General features: G+C 44.7%; 2 protein-coding genes across 2 annotated transcripts in view; one reads left to right on the forward strand and one right to left on the reverse strand.

Annotated features, from left to right (window-relative positions):
• The window catches only part of TGFBRAP1 (transforming growth factor beta receptor associated protein 1), a 28363-nt gene extending 25637 nt beyond the window's left edge, over positions 1–2726 (reverse strand). Inside the window, exon 1 of the mRNA XM_069970982.1 lies at positions 2680–2726. The gene's annotated coding sequence lies outside the window, so the exon portion shown is untranslated. The remainder of the gene's footprint in view (positions 1–2679) is intronic.
• Positions 2727–3036: 310 nt separating this feature from the next.
• Positions 3037–10599, forward strand: C5H2orf49 (chromosome 5 C2orf49 homolog). The gene is made up of 4 exons (XM_069970983.1): positions 3037–3159; positions 5728–5894; positions 7503–7854; positions 8920–10599. The coding sequence occupies exons 1-4, from the start codon at positions 3052–3054 to the stop codon at positions 8974–8976; spliced, it is 684 nt and encodes a 227-aa protein (XP_069827084.1). The 5' UTR covers positions 3037–3051; the 3' UTR covers positions 8977–10599.
• Positions 10600–14446: the final 3847 nt, after the last annotated feature.

Below are 14446 nucleotides of genomic sequence, written 5' to 3' on the forward strand. Positions count from 1 at the left end.
TCATGTTAAAGTTTACCGCTCAGAAGCTAGTGTAGATTTTTGCCTGGTTTACACCTGTTTTCAGGCATAAACCTTCATAAATCAGGTGCGGGAGGAGGCCACGCCTCCTCCTCGCCTTATTGCGCCTCCCCCATCAGACAAACGGGGGATACCGCAGGTGTACACCACGGAAAAGGGACAAATCCGCCCTTTTTTCGTGGAGTAGGCCAGGGCGCATAACGATACATCCTCACCTCCCACCCCAAGTGTCTACATGGGGGGACATTTGGGTGGCCACCATACTGACCATATACAGGGTCAGCCAATCCCCCCAAAAATGATTTGGCTGCCTCTGATCTAATAACATATCCTACCAATATCCCTTTAAGGCCAGCACATAAGCCTGTTCAGAGTAAGAGGTACTAATAACAGAATCATGTGTGTGAAGGTTTCAGAGCGATCTGAGAGGAGCTATCATCCTGGGGAGTTTTTCCTGTTCCTAGCCGTCTTCCTGTTTAGCATCCTTCCCTGTGCAGAACACTGCAGTCAGCATCATTCGGGACATATCTGACTATTCAGGACAAAAGCCAAAACATAAAACCTTTGTAGAATAATTGCTATAGATAGAGACGGAATCCGGTGATAAGAATCACTTCTAAACCGTAGGAACCCAGCAAGGCATTGCAATCCCTGCCGAACAGACTGCTGCAAGACTGTATGTATCTATAGGGATAACAAGCACTCTACCACACTCTATACATACAACCATTTATCAGGAAAGCCTTTTGCCATTGCTTTAGATCAGTTCCACTATGTACACATGTTTTTTCAATGGTCGAGGGCAATAAGCTGATCTCCAGTGGTAACAAAAAGTAATTCTAAAATCCAACATACTCATACAACACCCCCACACACACACATACATTATCTAACGTCCACATACTGTAATACGGACAGGGATTGTCCCATTCTGGGTAGGCTGGGTTAATACACAGTATTTTTTGCCAAAAGCAGAAGTTGGTTAAAAATACAGAAAAGATGCAACTCTTCCCATTACAGATTTGCTATTTTTTAGTTCCACTCTTCGGTTTGGTTAAAAATAATGATCAATTCATGTATGAGAACCCAGCAGCCTAAGACCACAGAACAGCGTCACTGAGACAATGAGGCATGTACTCATTCCTACCCCCAATGTACAACTTCATAGTCACAGCATCTCACCGGTGGAATACAAGCTACGCTTACTCAGCAATTACAATTAGGTAACTTCCTAGTTTTATCTAATCCCGGAAAAGCTGGGTGACAGTGCAGGAACTGTAAGGGTACTAATAGTAGTCACCCTCTTACAGGGGAGGACCAACCAGTATTGTGCCCCTGCTGCCCACCACCCCTGGGGAGCCTGGAAAAGCTGGGTGACTGTGCAGGAGCTGTAGTAATAGTAGTCACCCTCTTACAGGGGAGGACCACCTAGTACTGTGTCCCTGCTGCCCAACACCCCTGGGGAGCCCGGAAAAGCTGGGTGACTGTGCAGGAGCTGTAGTACCAATAGTAGTCACCCACTGACAGGGGAGGACCACCTAGTACTGTGTCCCTGCTGTCCACCACCCCTGGGGAGCCAGGAAAAGCTGGGTGACAGTGCAGGAGCTGTAGTTATAGTAGTCACCCTCTTACAGGGGAGGACCACCTAGTACAGTGCCCCTGCTGCCCACCACCCCTGGGGAGCCCGGAAAAGCTGGGTGACTGTGCAGGAGCTGTAGTACTAATAGTAGTCACCCACTGACAGGGGAGGACCACCTAGTACTGTGTCCCTGCTGCCCACCACCCCTGGGGAGCCAGGAAAAGCTGGGTGACAGTGCAGGAGCTGTAGTACTAATAGTAGTCACCCACTGACAGGGGAGGACCACCCAGAACAGTGCCCCTGCTGCCCACCACCCCTGGGGAGCCAGGAAAAGCTGGGTGACAGTGCAGGAGCTGTAGTAATAGTAGTCACCCACTGACAGGGGAGGACCACCCAGTACTGTGCCCCTGCTGCCCACCACCCCTGGGGAGCCAGGAAAAGCTGGGTGACTGTGCAGGAGCTGTAGTAATAGTAGTCACCCACTGACAGGGGAGGACCACCTAGTACTGTGCCCCTGCTGCCCACCACCCCTGGGGAGCCCGGAAAAGCTGGGTGACAGTGCAGGAGCTGTAGTAATAGTAGTCACCCACTGACAGGGGAGGACCACCCAGTACTGTGCCCCTGCTGCCCACCACCCCTGGGGAGCCCGGAAAAGCTGGGTGACTGTGCAGGAGCTGTAGTAATAGTAGTCACCCTCTTACAGGGGAGGACCACCCAGTACTGTGCCCCTGCTGCCCACCACCCCAGGAGAGCCCATCCTCCCATTGCACCACATCCTCCAGGAACAGGTGCAGCCTATAGGGTGTTACTACAGGTGATCGGTGTCACCATATGTAGCAGATCCCATGACCGTCCCTGCTGTCATACACTGTGCTGCATAGGAGTATATACAGGGGTCTTCTCTATGCCAGTAGTCCTCCATTCTCTATGGTGATTCACACTGTCACAGATCTATGCGTGTGACACAAGGAAGGAGCAATGGGTTACAGCTATAGGTGTCAGGGCCGCCGCTCCACACATCACCCCCGTGTATGGGGGGACACCGGGCGCTGGGGGACGGGAATGTGCGGGGAGGTGAGTACCTGGCTGTGCTCTGGCTGCCCCGGGCCTCCTCTCTGTCAATGTCACGTGTTACAGAAAGGGGGGCGTCACTTCAGTGACACGTGACCTATCCTACCATTGGAAGCGCTCACGCGATAACCTACGCAGAACCACGGCGTCCACCTTTACTGTGGGCATTGGGTTACAGTGACACTTAGCGATGGTTGTGTGTGGTATCGCACGGCGTTATACTGACGTCTGATCGTGTATACCGCCTCGTACTATGGCTATAGGGACATGGCGCTCTGCTGGGACACATAGTGCGCCCATATCGCCTAGCTACGGCTGGCAGAGCTGTCGGGTCTCCCTTGATATCACTTCCGGGGAGCCGCAAGGGTCTGTGGGAAGGGTGAATGATGGCTGCTGCTGGTGCTAGAGCAGGGCCACTGGGGCAGGACTGTGATCTCCTCCTGCACCCGGAGCTGCTCTCCAGGGACTTCCTGCTGCTGTCTCTGGGGCAGGTGAGGCCTGGGGCGGGTGATGTGTATGGTGGGCTGCACAATGTGATGTGTATGGTGGGCTGCACAATGGGATGTGTATGGTGGGCTGCACAATGGGATGTGTATGGTGGGCTGCACAATGTCACGTGTATGGTGGGCTGCACAATGTCATGTGTATGGTGGGCTGCACAATGTTACGTGTATGGTGGGCTGCACAATGTTACATGTATGGTGGGCTGCACAATGTGATGTGTATGGTGGGCTGCACAATGGGATGTGTATGGTGGGCTGCACAATGGGATGTGTATGGTGGGCTGCACAATGTCACGTGTATGGTGGGCTGCACAATGTCATGTGTATGGTGGGCTGCACAATGTTACGTGTATGGTGGGCTGCACAATGTTACATGTATGGTGGGCTGCACAATGTTACGTGTATGGTGGGCTGCACAATGTGATGTGTATGGTGGGCTGCACAATGTGATGTGTATGGTGGGCTGCACAATGTTACGTGTATGGTGGGCTGCACAATGTTACGTGTATGGTGGGCTGCACAATGTTACGTGTATGGTGGGCTGCACAATGTGACGTGTATGGTGGGCTGCACAATGTGACGTGTATGGTGGGCTGCACAATGTGACGTGTATGGTGGGCTGCACAATGTGACGTGTATGGTGGGCTGCACAATGTGACGTGTATGGTGGGCTGCACAATGTGACGTGTATGGTGGGCTGCACAATGTGACGTGTATGGTGGGCTGCACAATGTCGCGTGTATGGTGGGCTGCACAATGTCGCGTGTATGGTGGGCTGCACAATGTCACGTGTATGGTGGGCTGCACAATGTCACGTGTATGGTGGGCTGCACAATGTCACGTGTATGGTGGGCTGCACAATGTCACGTGTATGGTGGGCTGCACAATGTCACGTGTATGGTGGGCTGCACAATGTCACGTGTATGGTGGGCTGCACAATGTCACGTGTATGGTGGGCTGCACAGCACACAGGGATAACACTACTACTAGTGAGGTGTATATATGTTATATGTGTGGTGGGCTGCACAGCACACAGGATACACAGGGAGCCCCTACTACTAATGGAGTGAATATATGTATGGTGGGCTGCACAGAACACAGGATACATTGTGAGAGCAGCCCCCACTACTAGAGACGTGTATACATGTATTGTGGGCTGCACAGCACACAGGGATAACCCTACTACTAGTGAGGTGTATATGTATGGTGGGCACTTAGGGTCCTCAAGTGCTGTCATCTGGAGTATGCTGTTCAGTTTTGGAACCTGCTTTATAGAAAGGATGTCCTAGAGCTATAAAAAAAAAAGGTAGTAAGGCGGGGAACTAAACTAATAAGGGGAAGAGACTTATAAGGGGAGATATGATTAATTTATTTAAAGTGTCACTGTTGTTATAAGTTTCAAAATCTAAATCAACAGTAGATGTGATATAAAGCTTTACATTCCATTTTTTTGTTTAGTTATCATGCTGTAAAACAAAGTTATTCTTACTTATATCTAGGTCCAGTCTCCTAAAGGTAGCTTTTTAGTCTTGTGCAGGTTGAAAAACAAAGAGATTGAACACATGAAGTCCTGGCCAGTACAGAGAGACACGGCTCAATGTGTCCATCAATTACATGACTGCCTTCTCTGTGAGCGCTCAAATGACCTGGGAAACACGGGACTTACTGGGGGGGGGGGGGGATTTATGAAGCGTACGCAAGGGAGAAGGTGCAGATTCGCCCCTTCTCCCTGGCGTACGCCTCCCGTACGCACTGCTCGCCTCCTGCACCTCATTTATCATGATTTACGCCTGCTCACAGGCGTAAATCATGATCAAAATTTCAGCAGGTGTACATTTCGTACGTGGGGCGCAGATTCGGGCACCTGGCCAGCCGGCCGGATTCACTAAGAGGCGTGCACCTCTTAGTTTATCCTGCCGTGGGAAAGGGGGTGGAGCCTAATATACAAGTACGCCGGTCTTCTTAAATCCCCCCCCCCCCCCCCCACTGTGTTTAGACTTTTTCTTTTGTAAACCAGCACAAGCTGCCCTCTGGAGACTGGACCTGGATATCTGGTAAGTATAGCTTTGTTATACAGCATGATTACAACAAAATATGATTACAACAAAATATAAATCAGTGTTAATTGCAAACTGCAAGAAATATGGGGAAAAGATGTCCCAGGTAAAACCCCCTCAAAAGACAAGGGGGCACTGCCTCCGCCTGGAGATAAGAAGGTTCGATCTCCGAAGGCGACAAGCCTTTTTTACCATGAGAACAGTGATCTGTGGAACAGTCTACCCCAGGATCTGGTCACAGCAAAAACAGTAGAGGGCTTCAGAACAGGCGTAGACAAGTTCTTAGACTTAGATCTCACTGACATCAAAAAAAATTTGATAAAATAAAAATATATTAACGCAAATCGTATGTGTCAGCAGCAGCTTCCTGTTATTTCTGGCTGGAAACAGCACATTTATTGTATACAGTACATACGTGTAAGTAGCTGGGGCTTCACTGTTATGTTCTTTAGAATTTTTTTAAATAACTCTTTAGCTGATGTCTTCTATTTTGTTTCAGAAAAACATTGTGGTCAATGATGCTGTTAATGACAAAGAGAAATTAACAGAGATCTTTGTCCAGCATGCAATGCCTCTTCCCCAAAGACAGTTACCCAAGAGTCGATGGGGTAAACTGATGGAAAGTAAGAGGGGAGTAAAGAAACTTGAAGAACCACACAAGAAGAGGTAAGAGTTCTGGTACTCCAATTGTTGTAGGCGAAATGTACTATATAAAGACCAGTGCAAATGAAGTCTTGGTGCCAGTCAGATAACAGCATTGTGTTCCCAAACTTGAAATATTAAAGGCTATGGACATGGATTAAAAAAAAGGGGGGGGGGGGGTTATACAGCAGATCAGATGTGGAGAGGTGAAAAACCATCAAAGTTTTCAAGGAAGACAGATCACATTATGGAGGAATATACAAACACATGAGGAGAGATAACATAGTCTGTGTATGTACAGAGAGAGAGAGAGAGAGAAGAGCACCTATGGCAGACTGGGCCATGGACAATTTACATGCTACTCCACATTAGAGAACAGAATATATCCCTAATGAGCTGTATACAAGTAAAAAGCTGTCCAGCAATTGAGCAATGATGATACATGAGGACTAATGAAAGGGGTTATCCAGGATTAGAAAAACAGTCCTCCTTTCTTCCGTAAACAGCAGCAGACATCTCTTTTTTTTTTTTTTTTTTTTTTTTTTTTTTTGTGTGTGTGTGATATTGAAGCTCATTTCAATTGCAGCTATGTTTTTCCAATCCTGGATAACCCCTTGAAGGCAGTATCATCCTGCACAGATTTCAGTTGAAAGTTCCAGAGGTCTTTAACAGCTCATAATCTTTAGGTACTGACTGCTCAGTATACCCCATTCCTTGGCAGGGGTCTTGTGACAAGATTATTACTGCTATTCACTTCACATGCTTCTTGCCTTTCAGGGTGCTCTTACGTGCAGCACTAGTGAGCACAGATAGCATTTGCAAATTTAGTACAGGGCAACTCAAGATGTGATGTCAAGATGTGTAAGATCACCCAGAGGCTGGGTTATCACACAGTATTTTGGCTAGTTTTAGCCAAACTAGTATTGGGTCCAAAACACAGAATTATTTTATTTTTTTTTTGGTTCCATACCTGCAAAATAACTACTTGTTTACCCAACCTTAAAGTAAATATCCTATTTTCAACATAGGCTATTAATATTTAGTTGATTGGTTCCAGCACCACTGAAGATCAGATGATCGATTGGTGTTCACACGCATTAAGGTCTCAGTTTTTTGTGGTCATGAATACCTAAACTTCCAGCCACAGGTTGGAATTCATTGCAGATCAGGTCTGCGGACGTGCCAACGGGTACACGTTAACATTTACATTGGCTCGTACTCTTCAGTGTTTCTCTATTCAAGTGAAAGAGACAGCCCTGCAGCTTAAACTCTGAAGGCATCCCCTATATTGGGTGCAAAGTAAAAAAAAATGTCGTTGTGATTTGTTAATAATGTGCTGCTACTATTTACAGTACATTGCGGGTGGGTCAGCTTGAAGCAGTGGTGAGCAGCCCTACTATTGTAATATCTTCACCACCTTCTTATACTTATGGCTGCATGCATCAGTGTCGCTCCATTAGGCCTAGGCTCAAGCTTTTATGTATTCTTCTTCACATATGTGTCCTGGGTAACTTTTTAGTTTCCATGCAGACTTGTTAACATATCAGTGTAGTGCAGCCTAGTTTAAATGAGGTTGATGTAGGTATACCAGATTATTGACTCAGTATAATCACTATTTACCTACTTTTACAGTGTTGAAAATATCAGAAAACGTCCTCTTATAGTTTTTGACGGGACCTCCACCAGCACAAGTATAAAGGTCAAGAAGACAGAAAATGGAGATGCTGCTCAGCGGCTTCATCTGTCATGCACAGAAAAAAGCAGCACACCAGTAGGATCAGGAACAGTACCCACCAGCCCAGTGCCCCACCATAATAGCATAACAGCAAGCAGAGAAACCAAGGTCCCTACTGGCAATCATGAACATTCAACGTCTGGACCTGGGTCCAATACAGCAACAGATAAAGTAAAAACACAGTCACCAGTCAGTGGAAGTGTTGTTAAGATAAAAAGAGCTGCACCAAAGGAGGACCCAGATGTGACGGTAGGTGTCATGCAGGAGTCTAGTAGCCACCCTATACATCAGATAGCTTGGCAAATGAAACTGGACACACCAGCATCTGGCTATAAGACAACATCTCTTTGTTTCTCCTGGTTGTTGAATCAGTATAGTTAAATGGGGTTTTCCTGGGCGTCCTTGGCCTGTCCGTAGCATAGGTCACCAATCACTGATCATTAGGGTGCTGACACAAGCATTACAGAGCTGTAGATGTTAGTTGGTGAGGCTAATAACATGATATGGCTGGATTCAAACATACTGTTTTGATTAGTATTTTGATCAGTGGTTTTAGCCAAAATCAGGAATGGAAACATTTGCATTTTTTTTAGGAAAGAACTTCTTAGGCTTTATTCACACGTCCTGTGAAATTGTCCGTGATCGCAGATCCGCAACCACAGACATTTTTTTCGGCTTTCCAACCACATACAATTGCCACTAGTAGGCTGGACAGGGTGGAGGTAGGACCCAGATCTGTCTGATATTTATGGAATTATCCTGTGGATGTTCTGTAAATGTTGTCGATGAGAATACCCTTAAACAAAAACTCATAGAGGCACATTTATCAAACTGGTTTAAAGTAGAATTGTCTTAGTTGCCCCTAGCAACCAATCAGATTCCACCTTTCATTTTTCAAAGAATCTGTGAGGAGTGAAAAGTGGAATCTGATTGGTTGCTAGGGGCAACTAAGACACTTATTTTACACCAGTTTGATAAATCTCCCCCATAGACTTTATTACGGTGTTTCATTGTAATGGTGCCCATAGTAGCCAGTTATGTGATACAGCCATTTAGCAATGTGCCATGCACATTAGGCAGTGATGGCTAACCTTCACACTCCAGCTACTGCAAAACTACAATTCCCATAATGCCTGAACAAGCAAAGATATGGCTTTTGCTGCCCAAGCATGATGGGAGTTGTAGTTTGGAAACAGCTGGAGTGTCAAGGTTAGCCATCACTGATCTAAGGGGTCTGATTATCAAGCATATTTAGCTATAAATTCCTGAGATCAAATGGTATGCACACTAAGAATTGTACCTGCTCTCTTTCAGAATGATGGGAAGCCTACAGAAGCAAAGAAGAAGATCCAGCATGTTACGTGGCCATAAGTTTATATGAAGAAGCGTATCCGACTGATTTTAGGATGTTACAACCTAATGGTTGCTATTGGAATTTAGATGGAAAGATATACAGACATTGCCAACACTTTTTTTTTCTAAACCAGTTAAGGACGTATTATTGGTGCATGAATCTGTTCATTGTTTCTTATCCTAGAAAGTTCTGCAAGAACAAAAATCCCTCACCTCCATACAGATCTCATGTTCATCCATTCAATTACTAAGTTAGTGCTGAGGACTATCACGCTGATGGTTTAGGAGGAAGCCTAACACTGTCCTACAAGTGCTAGTAGTGTTTTCTTAGACCTAACATAATAGACATAACTATTATTTTTATAATATTAAACTGTTTGGATTGCAGTGGCATTTGTATTCCTCATGACGCCCATGTGAGGACACCTTTCTGGAGTTTGACCACATGAAGGGATTTAATGGCAAAAGTGGAGCTTCTGTGGGGAGCACATTTTTTAAAGAAATTATTAAAAATGTATTGGAAAACTGGTGCTGTAGAAACAGGGTTTGAATGTTTTTTTTCTAATCCCATCATAAAAAGTCTGTTTGTAGAACTAAAAAGTGTTTTTGTTCCTGTTTTTCCAGTGTCAGTAAGTATAGTGAAACAATAGACAGAAAATCTACTAACAAAGGTGATGTCTGTGGTGATTCATAGCATCATTCAGCTCTCCTACACAAAGGGTGACCTTGTATCATACCTCAACTATCTATATGTTGGACAACAAAAGTATAGTAAAGACACAAGTAAGGCTGTATTAATACTGACTTTTTTTCTATTAGGTCAGGGCTTGTTTTTTTTGTTCTTTTTTTCCCTTTTCCTTTCAGCAACAATGGAACAGTCTGTAAGGCTATTCTTATTTTACTTGTCAAAAATACTGGAGTTTAGATGAAAGCCCTGCAACCCCTTTTTAGAGTCTGCAAACTCAATTTGTTGGAATCTGATTCCACCATCAGTCACTTTTTATGGGCTGCATTATTTTACGGTTGTTGCGCCAAAATTATTATCAGGGACAGGTGCCTTGATAAATCCTGCACAATTTTTTGGCTTAAACAGACAAAGCACAGCTACAGTACTTGTGTGTGCTATTACAATTCAGCTCTATTAACTTCAAAGGAACTAAAACCACAGCCAAACTGAGGACAAGAGTGGTGGTGTTTCTGGAAGAAAGCGAACATGTTTTTGTAAGCCTGGATAACCTCTTTATGTATTGAGCGTAATGAGACATTTTGGCAATGTATACTGAATAGAAATTGAAGGGATTGTGACTATAGTAGTGTTGAGGGTGATCTTGGGGCTCATTTACATCATGTTTGTGTCATCCAAGGCATGAATATGTCAACAAAATAAGATGATGATGTACACGTGTGTGGCCTCCATTGGCTTTGATCGTCGGAACATAGCTAGTTCAAGAGTTTTTCTGCACATATGTGTTTAGTCGATTCTGATCAAAATGTGCAGCACTCCACAGAATTTCAAGCAATCATTTGATCCCTTGTAGAATACACTGCACTAAGGTGTGGCAGTGATTTCACAGATCTCCTAGTGGACTAATGTTCCCTTTACACTAAGCGATTAATTTGTGCAGTTGAACGATTTAGAAGTAACAACGTGTTTTTAATAACGATCGGTGTTTAGATGGAACGATAAATCATTTGAAAAATTTGTTATTACGATTGTTTTAAGATCGTTTAAGCCCATCTTACACATAGGGTGAATTATTGAAAGACTGTTTAGACAAAGCGATCTGCTAATTTTCAGCGAGGATATAGAGGAGACAATAGCAGCTCAGCCTCGCATTCCCTTTAGGCCTTATACCTACGTTACATGTTTCACACGGAACACGGACGTGGCAGGCCAATAACTGAGTTAGCATGGGCAGAATCTCTGACGTTGCTGGAAGTGGGGGAACTGTAGGAATATACGCTCTGCTGTAATGACAGAGCTGTGCAGCTGTGCTGCGCATATACAGTTACAGGCCTTCCGTGTCCATGTTCCTTAGGAATAAGGCCTAAGAATGACCTCAGCATGGGTCATAGAGGTCAAAGAGCTTGCTTACAAACTCACCCCATACATAGAATAGGATCTGGATATGTTCATTGTATCTATGTCCATTATACTTGCTGTAAAGCAATTTGCTAAATGCTGTTAAAAACAGGTGAAGCATGATGGCTGCCCTTATGATGATGTAGTAAGTTATTGAGGAATCTCAAACACTAGCTGCTGGAACTACCTTCTTTCCAATCTCAAACACTAGTGTCTAAAACAGGAATGGGGAACCTTCAGCCCTCCAGCTGTTGCAAAACTACAATTCCTATCTTGCCTGGACAGCCAAAGCATGATGGGAATTGTAGTTTTGCAACAGCTGGAGGGCTGAAGGTTGCCCATTCCTGGTCTAAAAAGCAGCCACCAGCGCTCAAGATTCCCTGACAATTGCACTTGGTTCTGCAAAGATTAAATGCACATGGCAACCTCAGACCACCGTGTTAGAGAAGCATAATGGATTGTGGGGATTGGTTCCATGTGGAGCTATTTAAAAAAAATTGTTCTGGTATCATGCATTATAATGATAACCTCATCTTCTTCTTTAATTTTAGGATGTCCCATACACTTCCTTCCACCAGAGGGAGCAATGGGAAAAGAAATTTGATACAAAATCTAGAACAGTAGAATTTTATAGGCTGTGTATACTGAGAAGTCCGGTGAAAATGTTAAAGTATTGTATTGCCCTCCCAAAACTTCTAGAAATCACCAATATACACTTATTATGGAAAATGCACATAAAGTGCTTTTTTCCCTGCACTTACCACTGCATCAAGGCTTCACTTCCTGGATAAAATACCGGACTTCACCTTTAAATCTTCTTTGGAATGAAACAACTTTTTATATGACTTAAGAGGTTATCAGGGACATTCTAAAATGTACCATAAATGTGCTACAAAATGTAAATACATAAGTACAGATATTTCAATGCCGTTATGATGCTGGGAACTCCGAAACTGTGTAAATGTTAGTGCCACTGTACTCACTGTGTCAGTATAGTACAACGAACATTTAAACAGTTTCAGAACTCCCGGCATGATAATAAAGCATGATGCCGGGGGCTCCAAGGTCTGGTCCACAGAATGTTGTCCATCCATGGACAGAATTTTACAGATGTGTGAATGCCTACTAAGGCTAAATATCAAAGTAAAGAGTGTGTCGTGTAGGAAGAAGCTGAGTGGTTATTATTCTAAGGTCCATTATAGTCCATGTACAAATAAGGTCTTGGAAGAGGAATCTCCTTTATTTGTGAAGAATTAGATATAAATAGAAATTACATTTATTGTCTCTAAATAAGCAACAGATGGTTATTTCTGTTCCATCTGACATTGGGCCAAGCACCTTAAGGGTTACATCTTCTACTGACAAGGAGGGAGTGCTTTCAGCTCTAGATGACGAAGGAGAGGTAGACTTGGACAACCACTTTGAGTAACTTTTAGATAGACCAGTCTGTGGATAATCTGGTTTAAGAGAACCTGTTACAAAGCTTCTTCCTCCTAGTCGGTGTGCAAATGCAGCTGCCACCTGGAGATCGGGTTGCCATGGATATGTCCCATGCCAACCAAATGTTCAGGTACTCTCTATGGAGAGGGGTAGGCCGCAGTCGGAACTCTGGCACCAACTCACCGCTTTGAGAAAAAATGGTTGGGCAGTGTAAATCCATTACACCTGACCCTTCTCTTATGTAGATAGAGAGTTGGGAAGCCCACATGTGCCTGCCTTTAAATTCAACCGACTTCAGTAAAAATAAACTTTTGCTATGTCAGAGAGACATATTAAAAAAGTTTTAATCAGTCAAGTCTGAGTGTTCAGGTCGTAACCATGAGAATGAGCCGGGAGATGTCGATGCACAATGCGTTCTCTTCCAGCTCTGTGTTATGTGACCTGGATGGACTTCCAGTGCAAGTCTATGGAGCTGTCCAGGTCTCGAAGACGATGAATGGGGAGAGGAGTGGGCGGCTTCACGGTCATTTACTGATGGTCAGGAGCTGTAGACTTTGTTTCTGATGCTTTCAGAAATGTACTTCACCTTTCAATTCTAGCAACAGCCTTATCTGCCCATATGATAGTGGGAGGGACATGTTTCCTCTAAGGGTCCTATCACACTGAGCGATTTTTAACGATCGCAAACTAGATTGTTTATCGCTAACCTGAAATCGTTCACCATACTACACAGAACGATAATTGTTAGTTACATTTGTTACTATGATCCTATTGCGATCGTTACTATAATCGTTTATTCCTTCTGAACCCAGAAAAACAATGAACAATGTTCTATTACACTGAACAATTAGTGAAAAAATGCGGAACTTGAGCTAAGGAATGTGGAATTACAGCGAACGATTAACGATAATTTTAGGTTCAGATCTAAGGGCCCTATTCCACCGGACGATTATCGTTTGCATAATCGTTACCGATTAACGATCTCAAACGACCGCTATTGCGAAAGACCTTAAAATGTTCACTCATTTCCATGGAACGATAACCGTTACTTATGATCATAATTGCGATCGTTTTTCTTCGCTATTTATTCGCTATTGCGTTCGTATCTATTGCAATCGACCAAACGATGTCTTATTCAATGCGAACGTTTTGCGAACGAGCAACGATAGAAATAGGTCCAGGTCTTATAAAGCGATCAGCGATTTCTCGTTCGGTCGTTAATCGTTAACTGCATTTCAACCGAACGATTATCGTTTAGATTTGAACGATTTAACGATAATCTGAACGATAATCGTCCGGTGGAATAGGGCCCTAAATCAACAATCAAGGACATACGAACAATTTTTCGACCGTTGCCTGCAATTACACGGAACAATTATCATTTAAATTTAAACGAAAGTCCAAGCTTTGTGCAATCCCATCAGGGTGAATTCATTTCTAAGACGAGTGCTTGAAAGGGTCTATTACAAGAAAAAGAGATCCTGATACAGGTCCATACAGAAAACGTGGATATTTTCTCAGGGTCTAGATCAGGGGTGGGGAACCTCCGGCCCGCGGGCCGCATCCGGCCCCTGAGACCTCCCGATGCGGCCCGCAGCTCCCCTGTGATGCGAGCCACTCTGGAGGAGGAAGGAGCCGGCATACACAGCATCCTCCGGTGTCTGTGACAGCTGCCGGACACAGGAGGATGCTGTCTGTGCCGGCTTCTTCCCCAGCAGAGCGGCGCGTGTCTTCAGTCTCCTGCGGGCCGCGCGCGATTCATTTCATCGCGCGCCGCCTGCAGGAGAAAGACCGGCACAGAGGACCTGGGACAGAAGAGGACATGGGCAGCGTGGGAACGGAGGTAAGGTGAGTGGGATGTTTATTTTTTTTATTTGGGGGTTAACTAGGCCACCAGGGACATGCCTGATGGAGGTTAACTAGGCCACCAGGGACATGCCTGATGGAGGTTAACTAGGCCACCAG

This window comes from Dendropsophus ebraccatus, chromosome 5 (genome assembly GCF_027789765.1).
Source record: "Dendropsophus ebraccatus isolate aDenEbr1 chromosome 5, aDenEbr1.pat, whole genome shotgun sequence".
Classification (NCBI taxonomy): Eukaryota; Metazoa; Chordata; class Amphibia; order Anura; family Hylidae; genus Dendropsophus; species Dendropsophus ebraccatus.

Coding starts and splice junctions, on each gene's coding strand:
- C5H2orf49 (XM_069970983.1), top strand. CDS start 3,052: ATGATGGCTGCTGCTGGTGCTAGAGCAGGGCCACTGGGGCAGGACTGT. Junction 3,160..5,727: donor TGCTGCTGTCTCTGGGGCAG/GTGAGGCCTGGG, acceptor ATTTTGTTTCAG/AAAAACATTGTGGTCAATGA. Junction 7,855..8,919: donor AGGAGGACCCAGATGTGACG/GTAGGTGTCATG, acceptor GCTCTCTTTCAG/AATGATGGGAAGCCTACAGA.